At 43.4% G+C, this 19,024-nt stretch overlaps 1 protein-coding gene across 1 annotated transcript; it reads right to left on the bottom strand.

Moving 5' to 3' along the window:
* Positions 1 to 16,505: 16,505 nt before the first annotated feature.
* Positions 16,506 to 17,100, bottom strand: LOC129095123 (transmembrane protein 275-like). Its single transcript, XM_054603504.1, has one exon. The coding sequence runs from the start codon at positions 17,085 to 17,087 to the stop codon at positions 16,506 to 16,508; it is 582 nt and encodes a 193-aa protein (XP_054459479.1). The 5' UTR covers positions 17,088 to 17,100.
* Between the last annotated feature and the right edge of the window lie 1,924 nt (positions 17,101 to 19,024).

Below are 19,024 nucleotides of genomic sequence, written 5' to 3' on the forward strand. Positions count from 1 at the left end.
AGGTACAGTTATATTATATCAAGTTACATTGTATAATAAAATGTATTGTAGTTTAAAGTTTTGTCATTTTTTTTTTATGATGAAGGGGGGGAGGGGGGTTGACAAAGGCTGTCCGAATTTAAATTGTGAATTGTGGCAAGACGGATAAAATCAACTTGATAAAAACTTTTAAATAAATTAAAATAAATAAATTAAGAGGGCATTGGCCTATAAAATGGAAAAAATTATCCACACTTTGGCACAGTGCAAAACGATATTTTACATAATTTACTTGACTTTATTTATTTTTTGTCATATGTGTGGGAGATTCAAATTCTCTCTCGACCCTAATGATTTAAAGTGTGACTCTAAATAAGACCTATAGGCCCTTCAAGGTTCCATTTGATGTTTAAATCACATTCATGCAATCGTAACATTTAGCCATGAGGCTTACTGGACACACTTCCTTCCCCATCAAACGGTCTTCCACACTTAATTGGAACACCATAAATGATATTTCATTTAGTTATGGTTGCAGAGTGGCGTTTGCAATGATTTGTGTCAGTTGCGGAGTGTGTATGACTGCACATGAGCAAACATATGCATACTTTACGTGTGCACCTTGGACATTAGAAGCAGCAGGGTCCTGGATGAGCGTCCCAGGTGACCCAGAAGACTGCAGCAAGTGTGTCAATGTCAGTTTGATTAACTCTAATACCGGGGCTTTTGGTTCATGTGGTCAGGTTAATGAAACTCAGTGAGAAGGCACTTTTTGCGGGTTCCCTCCCCACCAGGAAGCTGCGGGTGATGGGATGAGGTTGAGCAACTCGCTCCCTCTCTCCCTCAGCGATTCCCCCCCTCTCCACCAACGGGACAGTCTGATACCCTCTTTAGGCACCGAAGCTGTTGAGATGAATTACTCATCCACCTCCACATCCCTCCTTTTCTATCACATCCCACTCAATTTATATTTTACTGATGAAATCATGTGTATGGTTTTCTTTACTTAAGGAAAAGTTTAGTATCTTTCTGATAATCTAATGACATCTTCCGAAAGAATGCAACAAAAACAGAAAACTTTTCATCACCTCTCAATGCAACTTCCAGCAATACAAATCCAACCAATGAAAAGCTTTCTCTTAACGCACAGAATTTAGGTAAAGGTTTCTCCGAGGATTGAAGAGGTTATCATGACACCAGCTCTTCTAAACACCCAAAGTGTTTCTCCTTGCTCTCTCTTTCTCCGCTGACACAGAAGTAGGGCACACCGGAGAATGAGCAACACAATTGGGAGGCCTCCTGTCGCTTTAAGAGGGGGGACCCATCTAATCTCCCCCCTATCCACTCAGGCCCTGGATTTATAAAATTTCCTGCAATCTCGATACTGAAAGCCGTCTTGATTTTGAGAGTGTGTGTGTGTGTGTGTCTGCTTGTGAGAGAGGAAGTGTAGGACTGGCAAGAGGTACTATTCGTGGTGGTGGTGGTGGTGGGGGGGGGGGTGGGGGTGGTGGGGGGGTTTGTGGTTTGTTTGTGCTGTCCTTTAGAAAAAGAGCTTACGAGTTCAGCAGAAGAAACGCGGGGAGCTAATGTGAAGATTTAGGACTTTCTCCGAGGCTTGGCCTCGTCTAAGCTCTGTTTGCTTGAGCCGTTTGTGGGGTCCTGCTCACACTAAACCCAGATTAATATTCCCCCCATATCCAACCAGCCCAGACACCGGCTCCCGGCCTCACTGTCCTCCAACCCCCCCCTCTCTTCCCTGCCTTTTCTGGCCGTGATCGTCTCCCTTCCCTAATCCAAGTCCGCTGCCTCTCATCTCGCTCTTTATCTCGTCTAAGTAAGCACCTTTCTCATGGCTTCTTTCCATGAGGGGGAAAGCAGCAGGAGGAACGTAAATATGTTTTCCCTCAAGCCCTCCTCATTGCTCGCTGACCTCTGTGAGGTGTTATTATCGGAGTGACTGCTAAGCCCCGAGATTGGTTTTAGCCAGGTTCACCGGGGGAGAGTAAGGCTGGCTTTAATGGCTCTGTATTGGTTTACATGCCACCCAATGAACACATAAAGGATGGGTACTTAGTGCATTAGGCAAATATTTCAACTATTAACACACTAATATACCCAAATAAATAGAAAATAAATAGAGATAGGCCTTTTGTTTACCTCCTGAATAGACAAAAAGGTGTAAATGCTAAAGAAATACATCAATATAGTATTATATATTGTTTTTTTTTTTTGCAGGCAGTTTAAGCATATTTTATATATGCATCTTAAAAAAACACAAGTTAATGTTTTTTTAAATGGGAATGAACAAGCTGTATTCCAAACAACTTTCTGCGACGTCTCTAGTGTAAATCAACTCGTAAAAGATACCTAAAACATTACCACATTAAATTGAATAAACAAATTGGCATTTGAAAATGAGTTGAGTTTGATTTTTACAAGATACTTTAGCACTTAAAAGCAGCTAAACGCAATATTGTTTCCTATTGATTAACTGTGAGAACAGCAGAAATCCACAAGCAGCAGGTCAATAGCAACAGTTCAACCCTCACTTCTTCCTGCTGCACTTCCCCACTGCTGGTTTCCTAGACTCTCTCACAAGATTGTCACCAAAAGCCTCTTCTTTTCTTTTTTGTTTTTCCTCCCTTTCTTGTTCCTTTTCTCCCTTCTGGATCAAGGCTGGGAGAAGAATAACAAATGCATTTTGAGCCTAGAGAAAAGGGGGATGAATTTGGCGTGCTAAACAGGCAGGCTAAACCCATTACCTAAGTGTTCTTTATCTTCCCATATGCTTTTGTTGTTTAATCAGCTTTGTATCTCTCCAAATCCTGGATTGAGATAACAAACAAATGGATGAGCTCAATGTGCAGAGTGAGAAAGCCTTTTTGCTGGCACCTTAAATGCCAGAGACTATCCCGGTGCTGCACAGTGGTCCGAGCAAAAAACACAAATGGGTCAGATTCTCTGATTTTTGGATCAGGCCAACATCCAGTTCTCCGTAAAATTACCTCTTCCCCCTGTTGTACAGGAATGGACCCGGAGAGAGAGAGAGAGAGAGAGAGAGAGAGAGAGAGAGAGAGAGAGAGAGAGAGAGAGAGAGAGAGAGAGAGAGAGAGAGGAAAAGGGGGAGTAAAGCTGGAGCTCACAGATTTGCAATCTTCAGCCACGATTTCTCTCTGCTTCTTCTACATAAGAAAAGGAGGATTCTAGATTATCTCTGGCACTCAAAGCCAGGGAGAGTTGAAGACTCACTGAATACAGAGAGGACTTTACTGCCAATGTGGCTGTACAATAGCAACAATCCTTATCAGATTTACTTTGGGGTTTCTAAAAAAAATAAAAAATAAATGGTTTGTCTGTTGCTGCTATATACTGACCACAAAGATCTAAAGGTGACTGTAAACTTAGTGAGAAAAAGAAAATGAACAAGGAACTTTCATTTTGTGTTGATTTTGCCAGTGCCTGTGGGAAAAGAAAATAAGACGACACAATTCTGATGCACTATATGAAGTGTGACTAACAAACAAAACATTGGTGCAGCAAGCGCACATAACTGCTTTAACATACTCTTATTTGTTTATTTTCATATTTCTATTTTTAAATTCTGTCTTTAGTATTGCGCTGTGTTTTGTTATATACCGTACGCACCAATTAATCACCTAGCAAAAAATACAATGTGTAACGTACCATTCAAAGTTGTTTGTGCAAACGTGTTTGTTTCTTTCCGGGACAAGTTCGACTTCATCATAAGTATACAGTCATCTTTGGGATTCAAACAATTCATCAACTATCAATGGCAGCATGACAAATATTACATCACCTGTCAACGTGTGATGGCTAAGAAGTTCCTCTGAGTGACACCTAAACTTATCTTTGACAGAAAAGAAAAAAGCAAACACGCACAGAAACAATTCTGTTCAGACCAAAGAAAGTGATGATAAGAGTGCGTGCAGGCGACCTCAATGTGCATCTCACAGTTGAATTCCCCCAGGGTAGAGGGGCTCATCGCCCCGTCCTGTACCCCCCATCAGCTACACACACACACACCCACACACACACACACACACACACACACACACACACACACACACACACACACACACACACACACACACACACACACACACACACACACACACACACACACACACACACACACACACAGTCTGGGAATGCTGGGGGAAAATAGCCCTCATTTATTATTGCCACACTCCCTCGTCTCGTCCCCTCGGTTCAGCGGGTGCACCGCCAAAGCACGTCTTCCCCCGCCAATGTCACACAATTACCTCTTAACTGCTCAAACAAATAGAGCGACCCAGAGAGTGACATCAAATCAAAACTGTCACAGGTGATTGAGTCTAGTCATCAAGGCAGCCCGCCCGCTACCTGTCAGGAGAGTGAGGGGAATGAAAGGAAGAGGGAGAGAAGAGGGGGGAATGTGATAGCAGCTTTATAATAGACCCCCTAATAATGTATAAACACCCCCTCGTCCTTTTTTGCTCCACTCATATTAAAGTTGGGCACAGAGTGCACGATGCCCTCCTTTTCAGCCGCTGCGCTCCCTCTCGGGACTCGGGATGGAGAGAAATGGCTGTGAATGGAGTAATGATAGGGAAAATGATAGAGGGGAGATTGAAATTTCCATCCTCTCTGAACCATGCCGGCTCTGCTCCTGAAAAGACATTGGCTGCTAATGGGGTTAGATCACACGCATGAGAGTTTGAGGCCTGAGTGATGTTAGCGGTTGATACTCTAGACACAGTTTGAAAAAAAGGAAACAACTATTTGAAAAGGGAAAACTCCCTTAAGGTTCGGGCATATAGTCCCCGGACCCCATATTCCAGGTAACAGTTTGGGCTTCACTCTGCACAGGAAGTCACAGATGGATCCAGACAGCGAATGTTCGTTCTTGTGTCGCTGTGATGCCGAGGTCGCTAATAGCCGAATGGTGCATCAGAGAGAGACAAAAAAATCTAACAGAGAAATAAAGAGCGCAAGCAAAAGGGTTGAGCAAGAGCAAACCGAGGGGACATTAGGGACATGATGATGTTGTCAGTGTCTGATGTAAATTGGAGAATGACACAGTCAACAGACACGGCTGGCTGCTCGCCGCGGCAACACGCCGGGGCCGTGACACTGACAAATGGAATATTTCAAAGGACTTAATCAGAGGAAATGGGGTTTGGTCTGCAGGTGACACGAGTCCCGCTCCAGCGCTCACAAAAAGAAAACTGATTGCCTGCCTTGAAACCCCCACCATCTCTCTATTTCTGTGTGTGTGTGTGTGTGTGTGTGTCTGTCTCTCTGCTGCCTATCTGACTCTCACTGTTCCCCGTCCTCACCTGCCTCAGTCACTAGAATACAAGTGGGGGGTTTACTGTGAGCATGTAGTTCAATTAGATTCAATCAGAGATAGCCTGTGAAAGCCGTGCCGATGAAGCCGATGCACAACCAAAACATACAGTAGACTGTGTAGTTCTGCATGGTTCTGCAGAACTATAGTTCTGTATAGTTTGTTCTCTAGACTGTATAAGTGGCTGCATTTAAGCAAAAGTGAAAAAAGAATAAAAAAAGTGGCTCTTTGAGGCTCACAATAGCAATGCCAACAACAGCAACCATGTTCACCATCTTAGCTTAGCGTATTAGCATGCTGGCATATGCTAATTAACACTAAAAACGAAAGTACAGCTAAGAATTTATGAATGTATGATTGTATTAAGTTCTGCAGGTCGTTCATCATTAACCAAAGTAGTGGTGAAATAAAAGTTTCACCAAGGTGATTCGATTCATCCTGAGGGGAACATGAATGTCTTCATGACAATCCATCCGATAGTTGTCAAATTAGTTTGCTAGAAAAAAAAAAACTCAGCCTAATGGATCACCAAAGTAACATGGCTTCATCCTTTGGGGACCATGAATGTCTGCACACAATTTCATGACGATTCATCTAAAAGTTGTTAAGATATTTCAGTCTGGAGCAAATACATCCATCCCTTAAATATGACCGGGCAGAAGTATTAAAAAGTCAACTCTTAGCCACATATATTGTTGTAGACTGACGTAGAATGCTTACATACTAATAAATGATGCACAATAACGCTTTGCCCCTACACACTGCACGTCTTCATGCCCTGCAGGTTACCAAACTGAGGTAGATCTTCAGTGATAGATCTCCCTGCTTATAAAACGGGGGGGAGAGGGGGGGGGGCATCCTGGCCGACGCAGAGCAAGGACAGCAAGAGGTGGAAACTACATTAGCGGCAACAGATGAAGAGGAAAAAAAAGTTACTTTTATTCAACTTTCCTCAGGCTACTTCATTGACTAACTAAGACGAGAACAGTTCGCCCTAAAGATTTTACAATTCTGGGTGAACATGCCAAGTAAGACTCTCCTGGTAAAATAAGTAATTGTTCAAAAGTGCCATCAGGAAAGAAGCAGCAAAAGCCCCCCAAAATAACGAGATCCATTTTCTTAACGCCTTTGTTTCCAGGACCGGGCATGGCAGTGCCACCAGAAGCTGCATGAGTCTATGAGATTGGTGATTTGGCGCCTCAAGTCCAGTAGCCCCACGCCGGGTATGAATCACAGCAAGGGGCCGCTGCCCTGTCACAGCGGCTACAGATCAATGATAATTACCACCTTGACACGAGTACGCTTATTACTGAACAGGATCAGGGACAGGGGCCCGAGCCGCGGTGGCCGTGGGGCTCGATCGATACTCCTGGAATAATGGCTCTCTGGGGCCCTAGATTGGACTTTGCCACTAAACAAGCCATTACAGCCGCACGCATGACAGCTTAGGTCTAGATATGCGTCCTAACTCTCCTTCTCCTGGAGGCCTCTCTCTTAGAGCCCGCCTCAATATGGCTCCCACATGCCTCAGTACTCAATCTTGTCATGGACTGTTATGGGCAGGCGAGACACATGCCTCTGGCTTTGAGACGTGTTAACCAGAAGTGAGTGATTGGAGGAAGCATGCTGCTACAACACAATGTGCTCCTGTGCAACACGCCGGTGAAAGGGGCCTTGCAATGTGACCTGATGATTGCCGCCGAGTATAGAGATCAAACACAGCCGCAGCGGTGAACATGCACACACACACACACACACACACACACACACACACACACACACACACACACACAAACAAAACACACACAAAAGCAAGCACATCAATGCGTCTAAGCGATGCTGATCCGTCTATGGCAGCCCTCATCTTCTTTTCTCTTTGATTTTTACCATTTCCCTCCTCCAGATCCCTTGTTTTTTTCCCCTCTCCTTTTTTTAATCCGGTCATACCTGTAATCGGGCTCTGAGACAGGAAACTTCAGAGAATCAATTAGTCCTCGCCTCATCCGGGAGCCAAGACGATTCCTCTCGACTTGAGCCGCAAACTCCTTCTATCAGGAGTCATTCTGCCTGCCTAACACCCAGACTCCTCTCTCCTGAGCCCGGATAGGTTTGACTCTAAGCCTCTAAAACGTTGACAACCCAAAGCGCCTTTCTCTCTGCAAGCCCTAACCGCCTGCCTCACCCCGGCCCCTTCTCCTCTTTTCTAACCGTCGTTGCTGCTAAATAAAGAAGGATTTTGTTTTTTCCTCCATGGCAGAACCGTGATAATGATGCCGCGTTACGCCGTTTCATCCACAATTTAATAAACAGTCCCCCTTTTAAGAGAATTCAAACTACATCTTAGCGCTAAAGCTCGATAAGAGTGGATGTGAGAGGAGAGGCTGGAGACTCCGGGCCGTCCTTTGTCCCGGGGAAGTTGGCCGCCGAAGAGGCAGCATTGTGGACGCCGTTGTTTTTAAAATGCCGCCACATGGAACAAAAGGAAATGCAAACCTGGGACTCTTCTGCTGGCTACAGAAGGCCCTCGAGTGGAGTCGGGAACAAACAGAACATTGAGGGGTCAGATTTAATCCCCCCGCCCCTGCCTTTTGTATTCAGATTAAAGACTAAGGAGGATTTGCAGGAGCCTGGAGTCTCTTGTTAAAAGACTGTGTTCTCCACTTAACCTGCAATTTACCTGTCACTTAAGCCCGCTGCAGCGATCATCCACACCTCTGCTAGTGAAAGGGGCTGTTATTTTTCCCTTCTTTTCACAACTCTGAAGAAAGGCTTTATGTTCACTTGAGCATAATGAATTCCATGACAGATGCTGATTAAAGCAGCGGCGGCTTGTGAAAGATACTTAACACTTTTGGAAAATAAACAGGAGTGAGATTGCCACTAGTACACACACACACACACACACACAGTCTACTTCTTAACAACCAGAAATCACTTCTTGACCAGTCGGACGGTTCTGATGAGGTTGAATTCGGCGTGCATTCTCTCGAGTGCCGTGAAAGAGATGCCTCCAGCACATGGAGCCAGAAACACATTGTGGAGCTTCTCGACTTGATTTGTGCTGCCAACCCTCCTCATCTGCTCTACTAAAAAATCCTGCCATGGAAACCTGACCTTTTATTCCCCTCCAAAACCCTCTCACATGATTCATCTCCCCCCAAACAAAGTCAGGGGAGTGAATGAAACTGCCGCCATCATTCTACCCCACCTCATCCATTTCATGCTCTCCTGCGAGTTGTCTTGCCCTCCGCTGGACGGCCATTACGCCCCTCTAAATCTTCCTCCTGAACTAGAACTCACCGGGTCCACGGTGGCAGTAAAGTGGACCATTCGTTTTCACAGCACAGCCAAGAGGAGTAATGGGAGTGATGTGGAGACGTATCAGTCACTCACTGGCTGCCAAAGCTCTGTGAGCTGCCCCCCTTTTAAAATAAGAAAAAAAAAGCATGTGCAGATGCCCACCAAACAACCGCACAGCTCTTGATGGAGCTTTACACAAGTCTTTGATACGTCCCTTAATCTCCACTAAACTATCCCACTGGTTTTAACACCCTTACGCATTAGCCTATGTCTTATAACTTAAGAGTTTATCGTTACGCGCTAAATTTAGACGCCCTTTCTTAAGACTCAAGGCAGCTTTGGAAGCTGTGTGCATACAGCGTGCAAAATTATAAACCTTTCCGAAACGTTCATTGTTTTAGGAATCAGCACCTTCTGCCATTGAGCCATAACAGATTAAAACAGTTTGGAGGAACAATCATCTGGATGGAGGAGATAATTTTTGCACTTGGGTTTGTGCGGACATTCAAATCAGAAGAAAGGAAAACTCTTTCAGTAAGCCCGAAGTGAAGGGCGGGAACAAAAACACAAGTTTTGATCTGCAGAAACCCTCATCTTGATTTCTTTGTATTTAAAGAAGGTCGCTGTCTGGTTTGCTTTATTTTTAGAACTCTTCCTGTCCTCTTTTGACCATTTCCTTTTTTTCCCCCTCTTCCCGAGCCCGTTCTTTCTGACGCCCGTGGGAGTCGCTGTCTTTATTCTGGACGAACCCACCTGTCCGCCTGCACATCAACCCCATCCCCGGTGGGCTTCTGTGTTAAATTCCAAAGTTAAAACCCATTACCGAGCTATCAGCCCACTCATAATGCTGTCTAACGACCTCATTTCCCTAAGAGTTAGCCCTGTCAGTCACCAGAGGCCCTGTCAGCTCGGCCGCCCGTGTCCGAGGGTCCCGGCTGCTCTGAGGCATCACCGCCACCGCCGCCGCCGCGTACACCTCGTCTCAGCCCGTCCTCATCAAAAACAGGATAGAACGCTCAATCTGTGAGAACATGTCAAGGCAAAGTGACTGGGGACACAGGGGGTAAGAGACTTTGGAATGAAAGTGCCGGGTATTTCATTTACCATATCCACTCTATTAGTCAGAGCGGCGCAGTCAATCAGGGCCCCATTTTGATTCGAAGGTGGGAGTCAGGGGAGGGAGAATTGGGACACGGCAAAATGGCTGACGGTCACGGAGTGGCTATTCCAGCTCAGCCAAAATCAGTTTGAGCGAGTCGTCGTGTGTAAAAATGGATTATTGCCATTCGGATCCAAAACGTCACCGCCTGTCCTTGTTAGGCGAGGAGGTCGCACTGAGCATGTGCGGGGAGGAAAGTGACGAGAGGGTCGAAGCCAAATGTGTGTGTTCGTTCATGTGTGTGTGTGTGTGTGTGCTGTCTGCTCCTTGTCTCCTCCCCAGGTCTCCCAGTGCACCTTTCTGTGAAACCATTTGGTAAATATGGAAAGGGGCCCCGGGGCCACACAGGCCCGGCCCCCTCTTTAGGAGTGGATAATTGACTCCTTTTCCTCCTTGATAATTCATTGCTTGCATATGCCAGCTAATACATCAGCTGGAAACTGCCACGGCCCTCATCTCCCTTGACACACACACACACACACACACACACACACACACACACACACACACACACACACACACACACACACACACACACACACACACACACACACACACACACACACCACCATCACCCAGAGGAATGAGTGACTGCGGAGAGCATAAAAAATGGGGATGACAAATGGGAGCACTTCCAGATCTATGAATGAATTATGTCTTCTAAATACCTTGAGCAGAGGCAACTGTCAGCCGGCGTCTATACTAATCTGGGACAAAATATGACCAGCTCCGCATTAAAAGGGAGGGAGCAGGGCGGCTAGAGAATGAGGCGAGAAATGAACCAGCAATCAGGCCATTAAAACGCGCTGTCTGATTCAGCTTTGGTGGACATTTGCACATTCATCATAAGATGGAAATATCCTCCCTCTTTTGTCATTTTAATACGGACCCTTCCTTTGAAATAGATTAGGATTATTCCAACAGGACAGAGATATCATTTGTTTTACAATAGCCGAGTCAGCACTCACAACAGTCATTAGGAATTAGATCAAGCCCGCTGCTGTTTGGAGGGACGCTTTGCAAACTGAGAAGAGGGATAAAATTAATGGCACTTCACTTTCAAGAGGTGGGATGTTAAACGCCTGTTCTCCCCGACAACAGAGGTGGGACGGAAAGACAAATGGCTTGTACGAGACGCTGGGGTAGAACGTATACGAGCCGGGGCCTGTGTATAGGAAGTTCAGCGTGCATGAAACACATCGGGGTCACTCACCTGCTGATGATTATGTTCACAGAGGAGGGCAAAGACACTGTAACCTTGCTATTGTTCTATCTTCTGAATATCTGGGAATGTAGTGTATTACCTGTGGGAAATGTATTTTTTCAGGCGGCGGTTCAGAGACGACCCGACTGCGGTTCAGGGCCGCAGGAGGATCGCTGCATCCCTCGGAAAAACGCAGCGAGCTGCAGGCAGGAGGAGGAACCACCAAGGACGGTGCAGAGCAGCCGGGGCATTTTGAACAAGCGCAGCTGGAGGCCGTGGTGCATTCAAGGTCTAAACACTTTGGATGTGGGAAAGTAAAAATTTAGACAACTACACAAGTCAAATGAAAACAAGGAAATAAGCATAACTTACACTGCTTTAAATAGTTAATTATGTCAACAAGCACTTAAAGATACAGCTGTTCATTTATTTTATCAACTGGAAAAATATGGGATTGCTAAGAGTATGTAATTCTGTATTCTCATGTATGTATTTTTCATTGGAATATTCTCATTAAGACTTGATCCAGACATGTCTACAGACACATAAAAACTCACTGCTTTTACTAACTATTTGTGTCTGAAGTGTTTTTTTCACACAAAAAGTTAATTCACTTAGTAATTATATTATTTCCATCTCCATCACTGAAAAATCCAGAATGTGTAATGGATGTTTCAAGTTTCCACTTCACACTGCATATTGGACCACAATTGGCATCCAAACTAGTTCTGATGTCACAAAATCGTCTTATGCAGTGTTCAATTTTAACTGGGAGTTGCAGTCGGAAATTTGAACTGGAAAGCAGCCTGAAGTAAGATTTCCAACGCGAAAAGTTGGACATACCCCACCAACTACGACCTAAAAATGGCTGTCTTCCACGTCAACAGTAAATAAGCTGTAGTAATTAGCTGTTAATTAGTGCTTCTGTCTTATTTGAGTCTCATTAAATCAGTCATACACACTGTCCAACTTCTATCCGTGGACATGCAGCTACAATGTTTGTTTACACCAAACTCACTGTGCGTTCCAATACCTACACTACCATATTATTTAGTGTGCCAGAAAAAAATATTTAGTATTTCCCAATATGTAGTATCTCAAATGTCCTACTGCATCCGTAAGCATTTTGCAGTAAGCAAGCCAACATGCTTTTCTTGCTGTTCTGACCCGGAATCCTTAGCTAATAAATGATCAAGATGGTCAAATATCAAGATGTCATGTTATGGAAAAGTACTATGTCCCAACTTAATGTATATTGCATGCAACAGTACGTACTTTGTAAGGCCAACTGCTGTATATACTGTATGTAAATAGAACCATTATCCAAATTGCATACTTTTTCTTTTTACTTTTTCTACATACAGCAAGTTGCCCCTAAAAAGTACATACTGTTGCATGCAGTACGCTTTCAATTAGGACATTCTACTTTACCCTCTTGCTCATATATCTGCACAAAATATTGTGGGTCAGAATAGCCAGAAAAGCGTGCTGGCTTGTATATTGCAAAATGTTACCAGTTGCATTAGGACATCTTGGTATTTTTTTTGTATGTATTAGGACATTCAAAAACTTAAATAGTATAGTAGTATGGGTATTGGAACGCACAGGTAGTGTCAGCTTTAAATTGAACACAAACACACTTTCAGCATAAAGATGTGAAAACAGCCCTCTAATGCAATTACACTATTCTGTGCAGAGAAGCTCAAACAAACGTGAAGTACAACAAACGTTTTTGTTAAAGGAGGGGGACTTTAAATGTGCACTGTCTTTAAACGGATTCCACACTTTTATTGGTAGTTTATAAGTACAAATAACTGTATAAAAAAGCAGGCCTGAAAATGTTGTCCATCTCATTGACTCAACACAAAACAACAGGAAAAAAACAACAACTCTGTAAACAGAACATAGAACTTTTTAATCAAAAACTAAGCAATAAAACCCTCATGAAGGAATTATAGGACTGCATTAGTTTAGGTCAGGTGTATTTAATAAACACCAATTGAGTTTGCCTCCTCAATGACGGAAGGCTTCGTGTTAATTGTAAAATGTGACTCTTTTTGGAGAAAAATGTAAGCGCTAGACTGGATTTGTGATTAAATATATTTTTCAATAAAACATCAAAACCAAACACTTAATCAAAAACAAACCACAATAAATGATCTCACCTCGAAATTCAGACAATCATCTTCACCTGGAGTGGAAACACTGAGCGAAGGACGACACTGCCCCCTAGGGGCGGGACTCGGTACTGCAGACAATGAAATACATGAACATTTCTACTGTTGTTTCTATTTGGGAATAGTTATTAAACACGTGGAGACATGGACATGAAATATAATGCCACATAATCCGAATCCAAAGATTTATAATGAATGCAGACTGAAAATGAGAGGAAACAAGAGGATGTCTTAAAGTAAAATATCTTAACTGACATCCTGTTATCTCAAATATTTTTGAAGCACCAGACTACAGGATGAATAATATATGATATCTGACTAATTAATAATAAGTAGTCTTGCACTGCAGGAGGACTAACAGGGCCTGTTGCTTTCCCTCCACAAGGTGGAGTTGTGAATCTCCATGTGGCTTCATCTCTCTTAACGGAGCTAAATTCTTCTTTATTGAGTTTTTGCATTTGATTTCAGTTCATTGTACGCTCACTGAACACGCTCCTTGTTCTAATTGTAGCAATTTGCATAAAAATAATAGTCCCAGCCCCGGCCTTTTGTGAGTCATTCAGCTCCCACACTGACACTTATGTGATTATGAGCCCTCGGCCTCACTATCGCTATTAAATTCTCAAATCATTACTTTAATGAGTGGGTTGAAAGAAAATAAAGGTTGCATCGTAAATTACAGCTATTTCATGCGTTCTTTTTCAATTAAATAGTAATATTTGATGACTCCCGTGATGATATATATGAAGAACAACAGAGAGGGAAGCTTTTGAGACTCCATAGTGTTGAAATGGATACAAGGGATTGTGGTATCTCTACAATAAAAACACACAACACTTTTATTCAAATGCTCTTTTTTCCACCCCGGCTTGTAGACCACTCCTTGCTCGTTTTGCTCATCTGCTGAGGTAGCTAAACTCAAGCCAAGCTTTGTAAGTAGAGGTTTCCTAAGTATTCTTTTAGCTGAAATAATGGTTGTCTGTTTCCTGTGATCGAGGCTTCCTATCTGCTACCCCCCGTGCAACCTCAGCCTACCAACATCTCTCAACCTTGTTCAGCCTGGTTATTACATTCGACTTCTTAATACACAAACCTTTTGTCAGTGTTCTGTGTTTGGGTCCACCTGTAGCACACCGTAACAGTTATAGTAGCGTTTCAATGACTGTATTTCAATGGGGAGCAGATACTAATTACATAAGGAACTAAATAACTTCCTTCTTAAGGAGAAAACAGCTTAGTTCATCTTCTATTAGTGTTAGTCACTGTAATGGTAATTTGTCAAATGGCCACTGACGCATCATAGGTTTGTGGTTTACGCAGGTAAAAGAAAGCCTTTTCCAAACAGGATTCTGTGTTTCTCATGATTTTTATAGAAAACAAACTATCAAAATTCTAACTTACAGACATCTAGAATAATCAAACAATAATACTTACATCAAATAAATAGCTCCTACAGTTACAACAGAGCTGGATTGCAGCCACTTTTAAGCCTCCAGGGGATAAATGTTTGATTTTGGATGTCACTTTTAAGTTGCTCTCTGACAATATGAGGAGGTTTTACAAACGTTTTCAAGCAGGGGATGATTCCAGGATTCTCTCGGATAGGCCACTTGTAATTCTTCACCTGGGGGCCAAACTGAAGACCACTCTCGTTTTTTGACCTGCATCTCCCACAGGATGTCCCTCAGCAGTGCAGGAGGCTTTCTGTAGAAATCCCTCCTCTGCGATGATCCCAGTGACCCCCGTGGTCTGAGGATTGATCCTGAAGAGGGTCTCTGGTCCTCGATCATGACCCAGTCCGTGTTGACACCACCTGCTGTGTGATATACACTGCAGACAGCGCTAATCTGGGGCTTATATACAGTCCTGACGTGCAGACCGTGAACACACCAAACTGGGATGTAAAGAAATGCACAGAAATCCTGAATTCACTGAATGAATGGTGTGTCATTAATACTGGACTTGGATTTCCCTCTGACTATGAATTCTATGACATTTTACACTCAAATTTTATGTTAAGTTTTGTTGTTTCTTCAATTTTATGCAAGAAATGTCCTCATTGACAGGGTGGTTTCTTTCTTATCAGCTATGAGAGAACAGTTTTAATACCTTATGTCTCATTCATGGACGTCTCTAAGTAAAATTTGAACTCAAAGTGGGAGTAAATGATCAAAAAATGTAGAGCTGAGGATGCAACACTGCACTAAATGTATTTCACCGTGCCATCCGTCAGAGCAACATGACCTCATTGATAGTTTACTGAAATGAGTTCAGGTTGCCCAGACATGTCATCCCCTTTATAGAAACACTTCCGGTCGTTTTTCTGATTCACTGGATAACTACAGACACCCACGCTGCCTGTCTCTAGCCGTCCACAAGGCAATAATAAACGGCAGGCCGTGACTGTTTTTCTTTTCCAGTGGTTGAGTTGTGTGCAGGGATCACACTGTGTGTCCTGCTCTGTTTGTGGACAGCAGCTGTATAATGATGAGTAAACAGGACTCTCTCGCCTTTGCCAGCAGCTGTTGGGTTCAGATGCAAAGTGATGGGCAAGATGTCAGGAAGGAGCTGTTTGTACTGCCGCAGCTGACTGTCCTCAGATAACGAATGAATTATCTTTACAAGCCTTAAAGTGCATGTGCTATTGTGTTTTTTTTCTGCTATAAACAGTGTCTTGTTAACTCATTGTTCATTTTTTAGATCCTCACCAAGGTTTTTGAACAAAAAAAGCTTTGTATAACTGACAATTTAATAACCTTTCAGTTTTATTTATGAAAGGCATAGGTGCTATAAACATGTATCGAACATCTGCAGTAACAACATGACAAACATTAATTTGTTCTTGAAAATCCATCTTGACATGACACAGGTTGTTCACTCATTGCAGCGGATGCAAGGATTTAAATACACAAGTCAAGTGAGCGGAACAAAAATTGTGGTTGACCAGGCTTACACAGGAGCAGCTTTCATGACTCAGAGAAGCTCGGCGGGACATCTTGTTTCCCAACGTAAGTTAACAGGAGCCAAACCGCAGTTTATCCACAACATGAGTGCAGGATTATCGGCCTTTATACAACAAGAAGTACACAAAGAGGCACTTGGGTTAAAGTACCATCTGTTCCTGTTCCTGTTTCTGTTCCGGCAAAGTGTAATACAACCCGGGACTGAGCAATACACTTTTAACGACATAGCACACAGAATAAGCTACAATCAGAGATGTTTATCACATTAACACATTTCAGTCATCAGAGAGTAGAAGTCTCCTTTTTAAAATCAGTCTTGTAAATTTCACCACACATTTCCAACTTAGCAAACAGCAAAACAAACTAGTCCATGCTACGTAGAGGAAGTGTTCTGAGCAGGCAGCATCTGCGTGGGAGTGCTCGCCTTGCTGTCAGAGGTCAAGGTGGTGTTGTCTCCATTGACACCCACGTCAGACATCTCTGCCATGTTGGGTGGAGGAGAGGCGTCGCCCCTGTGGCTGGAGCCGGACTTGTGAGAGGAGGTGAGGGAGTTGGTGGGGCTGAGCTGAACGGCCGTAGTGTCCTGCAGCATGTTGTCGCTGGTCTCCATCTCAAACACCGCCGTCCCCATCCGCATCAGCCCCCACTTCTCGCCTCCGTTGGGCCTGCGGTCCATGGGGGCCGAGGGCCTCCTGCTGACCACGCAGCACGCTGTGAAGAAGGCCAGGGCTACCAACAAGAGCAGGGGCCCGATGATGATCGGGGGGTTGCCAATAGGGAGGAAGGTGCTGAAGGCGAAAGCTCCAACCAGGGTGATGTTGATGCCGGCCAGCAGGATGCACAGGCCGCAGGCGCAGCACAGGGCCGGGGAGGGAAGGCTCTGGGGCCGCAGGGAGCGCTGCCCGGGGACCTTCATGGGAGCAGATGGTCTGGAGGAATTTTCAGATGGCACCATGTCTCATGGAGAGCTCTTTGAAACCCAGAGGAGCTGAAGATCAGACTGATTTGTCACTGAACTCATCACTTAATACAGATAGACATGATGATGATGAAGAGGCTAAAAGGAAGATCAAATATAAGACGTTTGAGAGGCTTCTCTTTATTTTTTTTATTTTTTCAACATGCCATTCAAAAGTGCATAAATAAAGAAATCTCTATAAATGACTTGATTGATTAAAATACACCTAATGAGAAGGGTTTTCAACAGCAATAAATGACTCAAGACATGTAATGCATAGGGCAATACCACTAAATGTGCAGCTATTCTTAATAAGAATACATTTTAAAACAACACTTTCCTCACTGCTGGTCTCGTGACAAACTGCTCTAAAAAGAAAACCTGAAAAAACATACAACAATATTGTTGTAAATCGTTCTTTTCTCTGTGTCACTTACCTTCGATCAGACCCATAAACCTCATCAATGCGTTGCCGTCTTCAGTCCGTTCATCGCGTGCATGAGAAGCAGAGTTGGAGGAGATCTGTTCCTCCTGCAGGTGAACAGCAGAGTGAGCTGCTGCTCACACAGACCACATGTTTTAATGAACATGGACCACCGGGGGCGCCACAGGGATCTGAAACAAACCCTCCAATCACATCAGGGTAATAAAGTGATTAAGTGTGGAGTGTGTGCCCTGAATAAATTTAAATTTGATGTACTGAGGAATCTCTGAGAATTCAGTAGAAACTCAAATACACCGAATGGTTGGTTTTGAATGTTACTACTGCTTCTTGTTGCTTTAAATCCATTGTTAAATTATAATAAAAGTACATTTTGTTGCTGGGATCTTAAAACAATTCAGGTTATCTGGACACACACGCTTCTCCTCTGCTTTAAAATAAGTCTGAACAAGGACACAGCTTCCGTCTGAGCGATGCCATCTCATCAGTGTTTGTGCAGGTTAATCCCACCGTCTTCCCGTCCCTTCACCATCCCGACAGCATTCAAGGACACTCACAGAACTAAAGCTTCAAACCACATTTGCTCTTACCAAACATTATATCGTTTGCTCAGCACACCTGAATGAGAACTTGCATTAAATGGATAAAGAGTAAATTGACAAATGAATGAAACACAGATTAGACGGGCGATTATGTTGAGGATATTTATTATTGAGAACACAGGATACTGGTGAAAATGTGCTTCATCGGACCCCATAAGAGCTCTGACAAATGTGAATGGGACTCTATAATTGCACGCCAATTAATGCATCTCATTTGATGCCATTACATTACAATGCAAGTCCATTTATGTATTATTATGGGAGTAAGAAGGCGTAAACATAACGAGTGGCTGTTTTCTAATGTGTGTTTTCGCTTTGAACAAATCCCTGCCAGCATATGACAGCCCAGTGTTGCTATAGGGATGGGGTGTCCATGGCAACACTGTGAAATCAGGGGGACGTGTCGTTTAGCGGGCGCCACACATATAGTTAATGGGATGATTAGGGAAATTAATGTGATAGACCACTGGCCAAAAAAAGAGGAAAGTTAAAATATTTCTTATTAAAAAAATAGGCAGCTACAGCAACTAGATGGACTCAAAAAAATCTTTTAGCATGGTTAGTCCATTGTTTTTTATCATCGGCACACTCAGAGCCAGTCACAGAACCAAAACTACAAAACACAAATACTTGTATAAAAAATAAATCCCTTCAACCCCAGTATGAAATCCTCTTTCTTACTACAAACTAAAACATCAACTATTCATAAACCAGTCTCAAGAGCTACAAACTACCAAAACAAATGCAATTCTCACATTTCATTTCATACAGACTAAAAACACACTAAGATATCAAATTATTAAGAAACTAAGAGTCTTTTTGGGATGTTTTGTTACATTGGTACAAAACGTGCAAAGATATGGTGCAAAAAAAGAGCCAGAGATAATGTT

This window comes from Anoplopoma fimbria, chromosome 8 (assembly GCF_027596085.1).
Source record: "Anoplopoma fimbria isolate UVic2021 breed Golden Eagle Sablefish chromosome 8, Afim_UVic_2022, whole genome shotgun sequence".
In the NCBI taxonomy this organism is placed as follows: Eukaryota; Metazoa; Chordata; class Actinopteri; order Perciformes; family Anoplopomatidae; genus Anoplopoma; species Anoplopoma fimbria.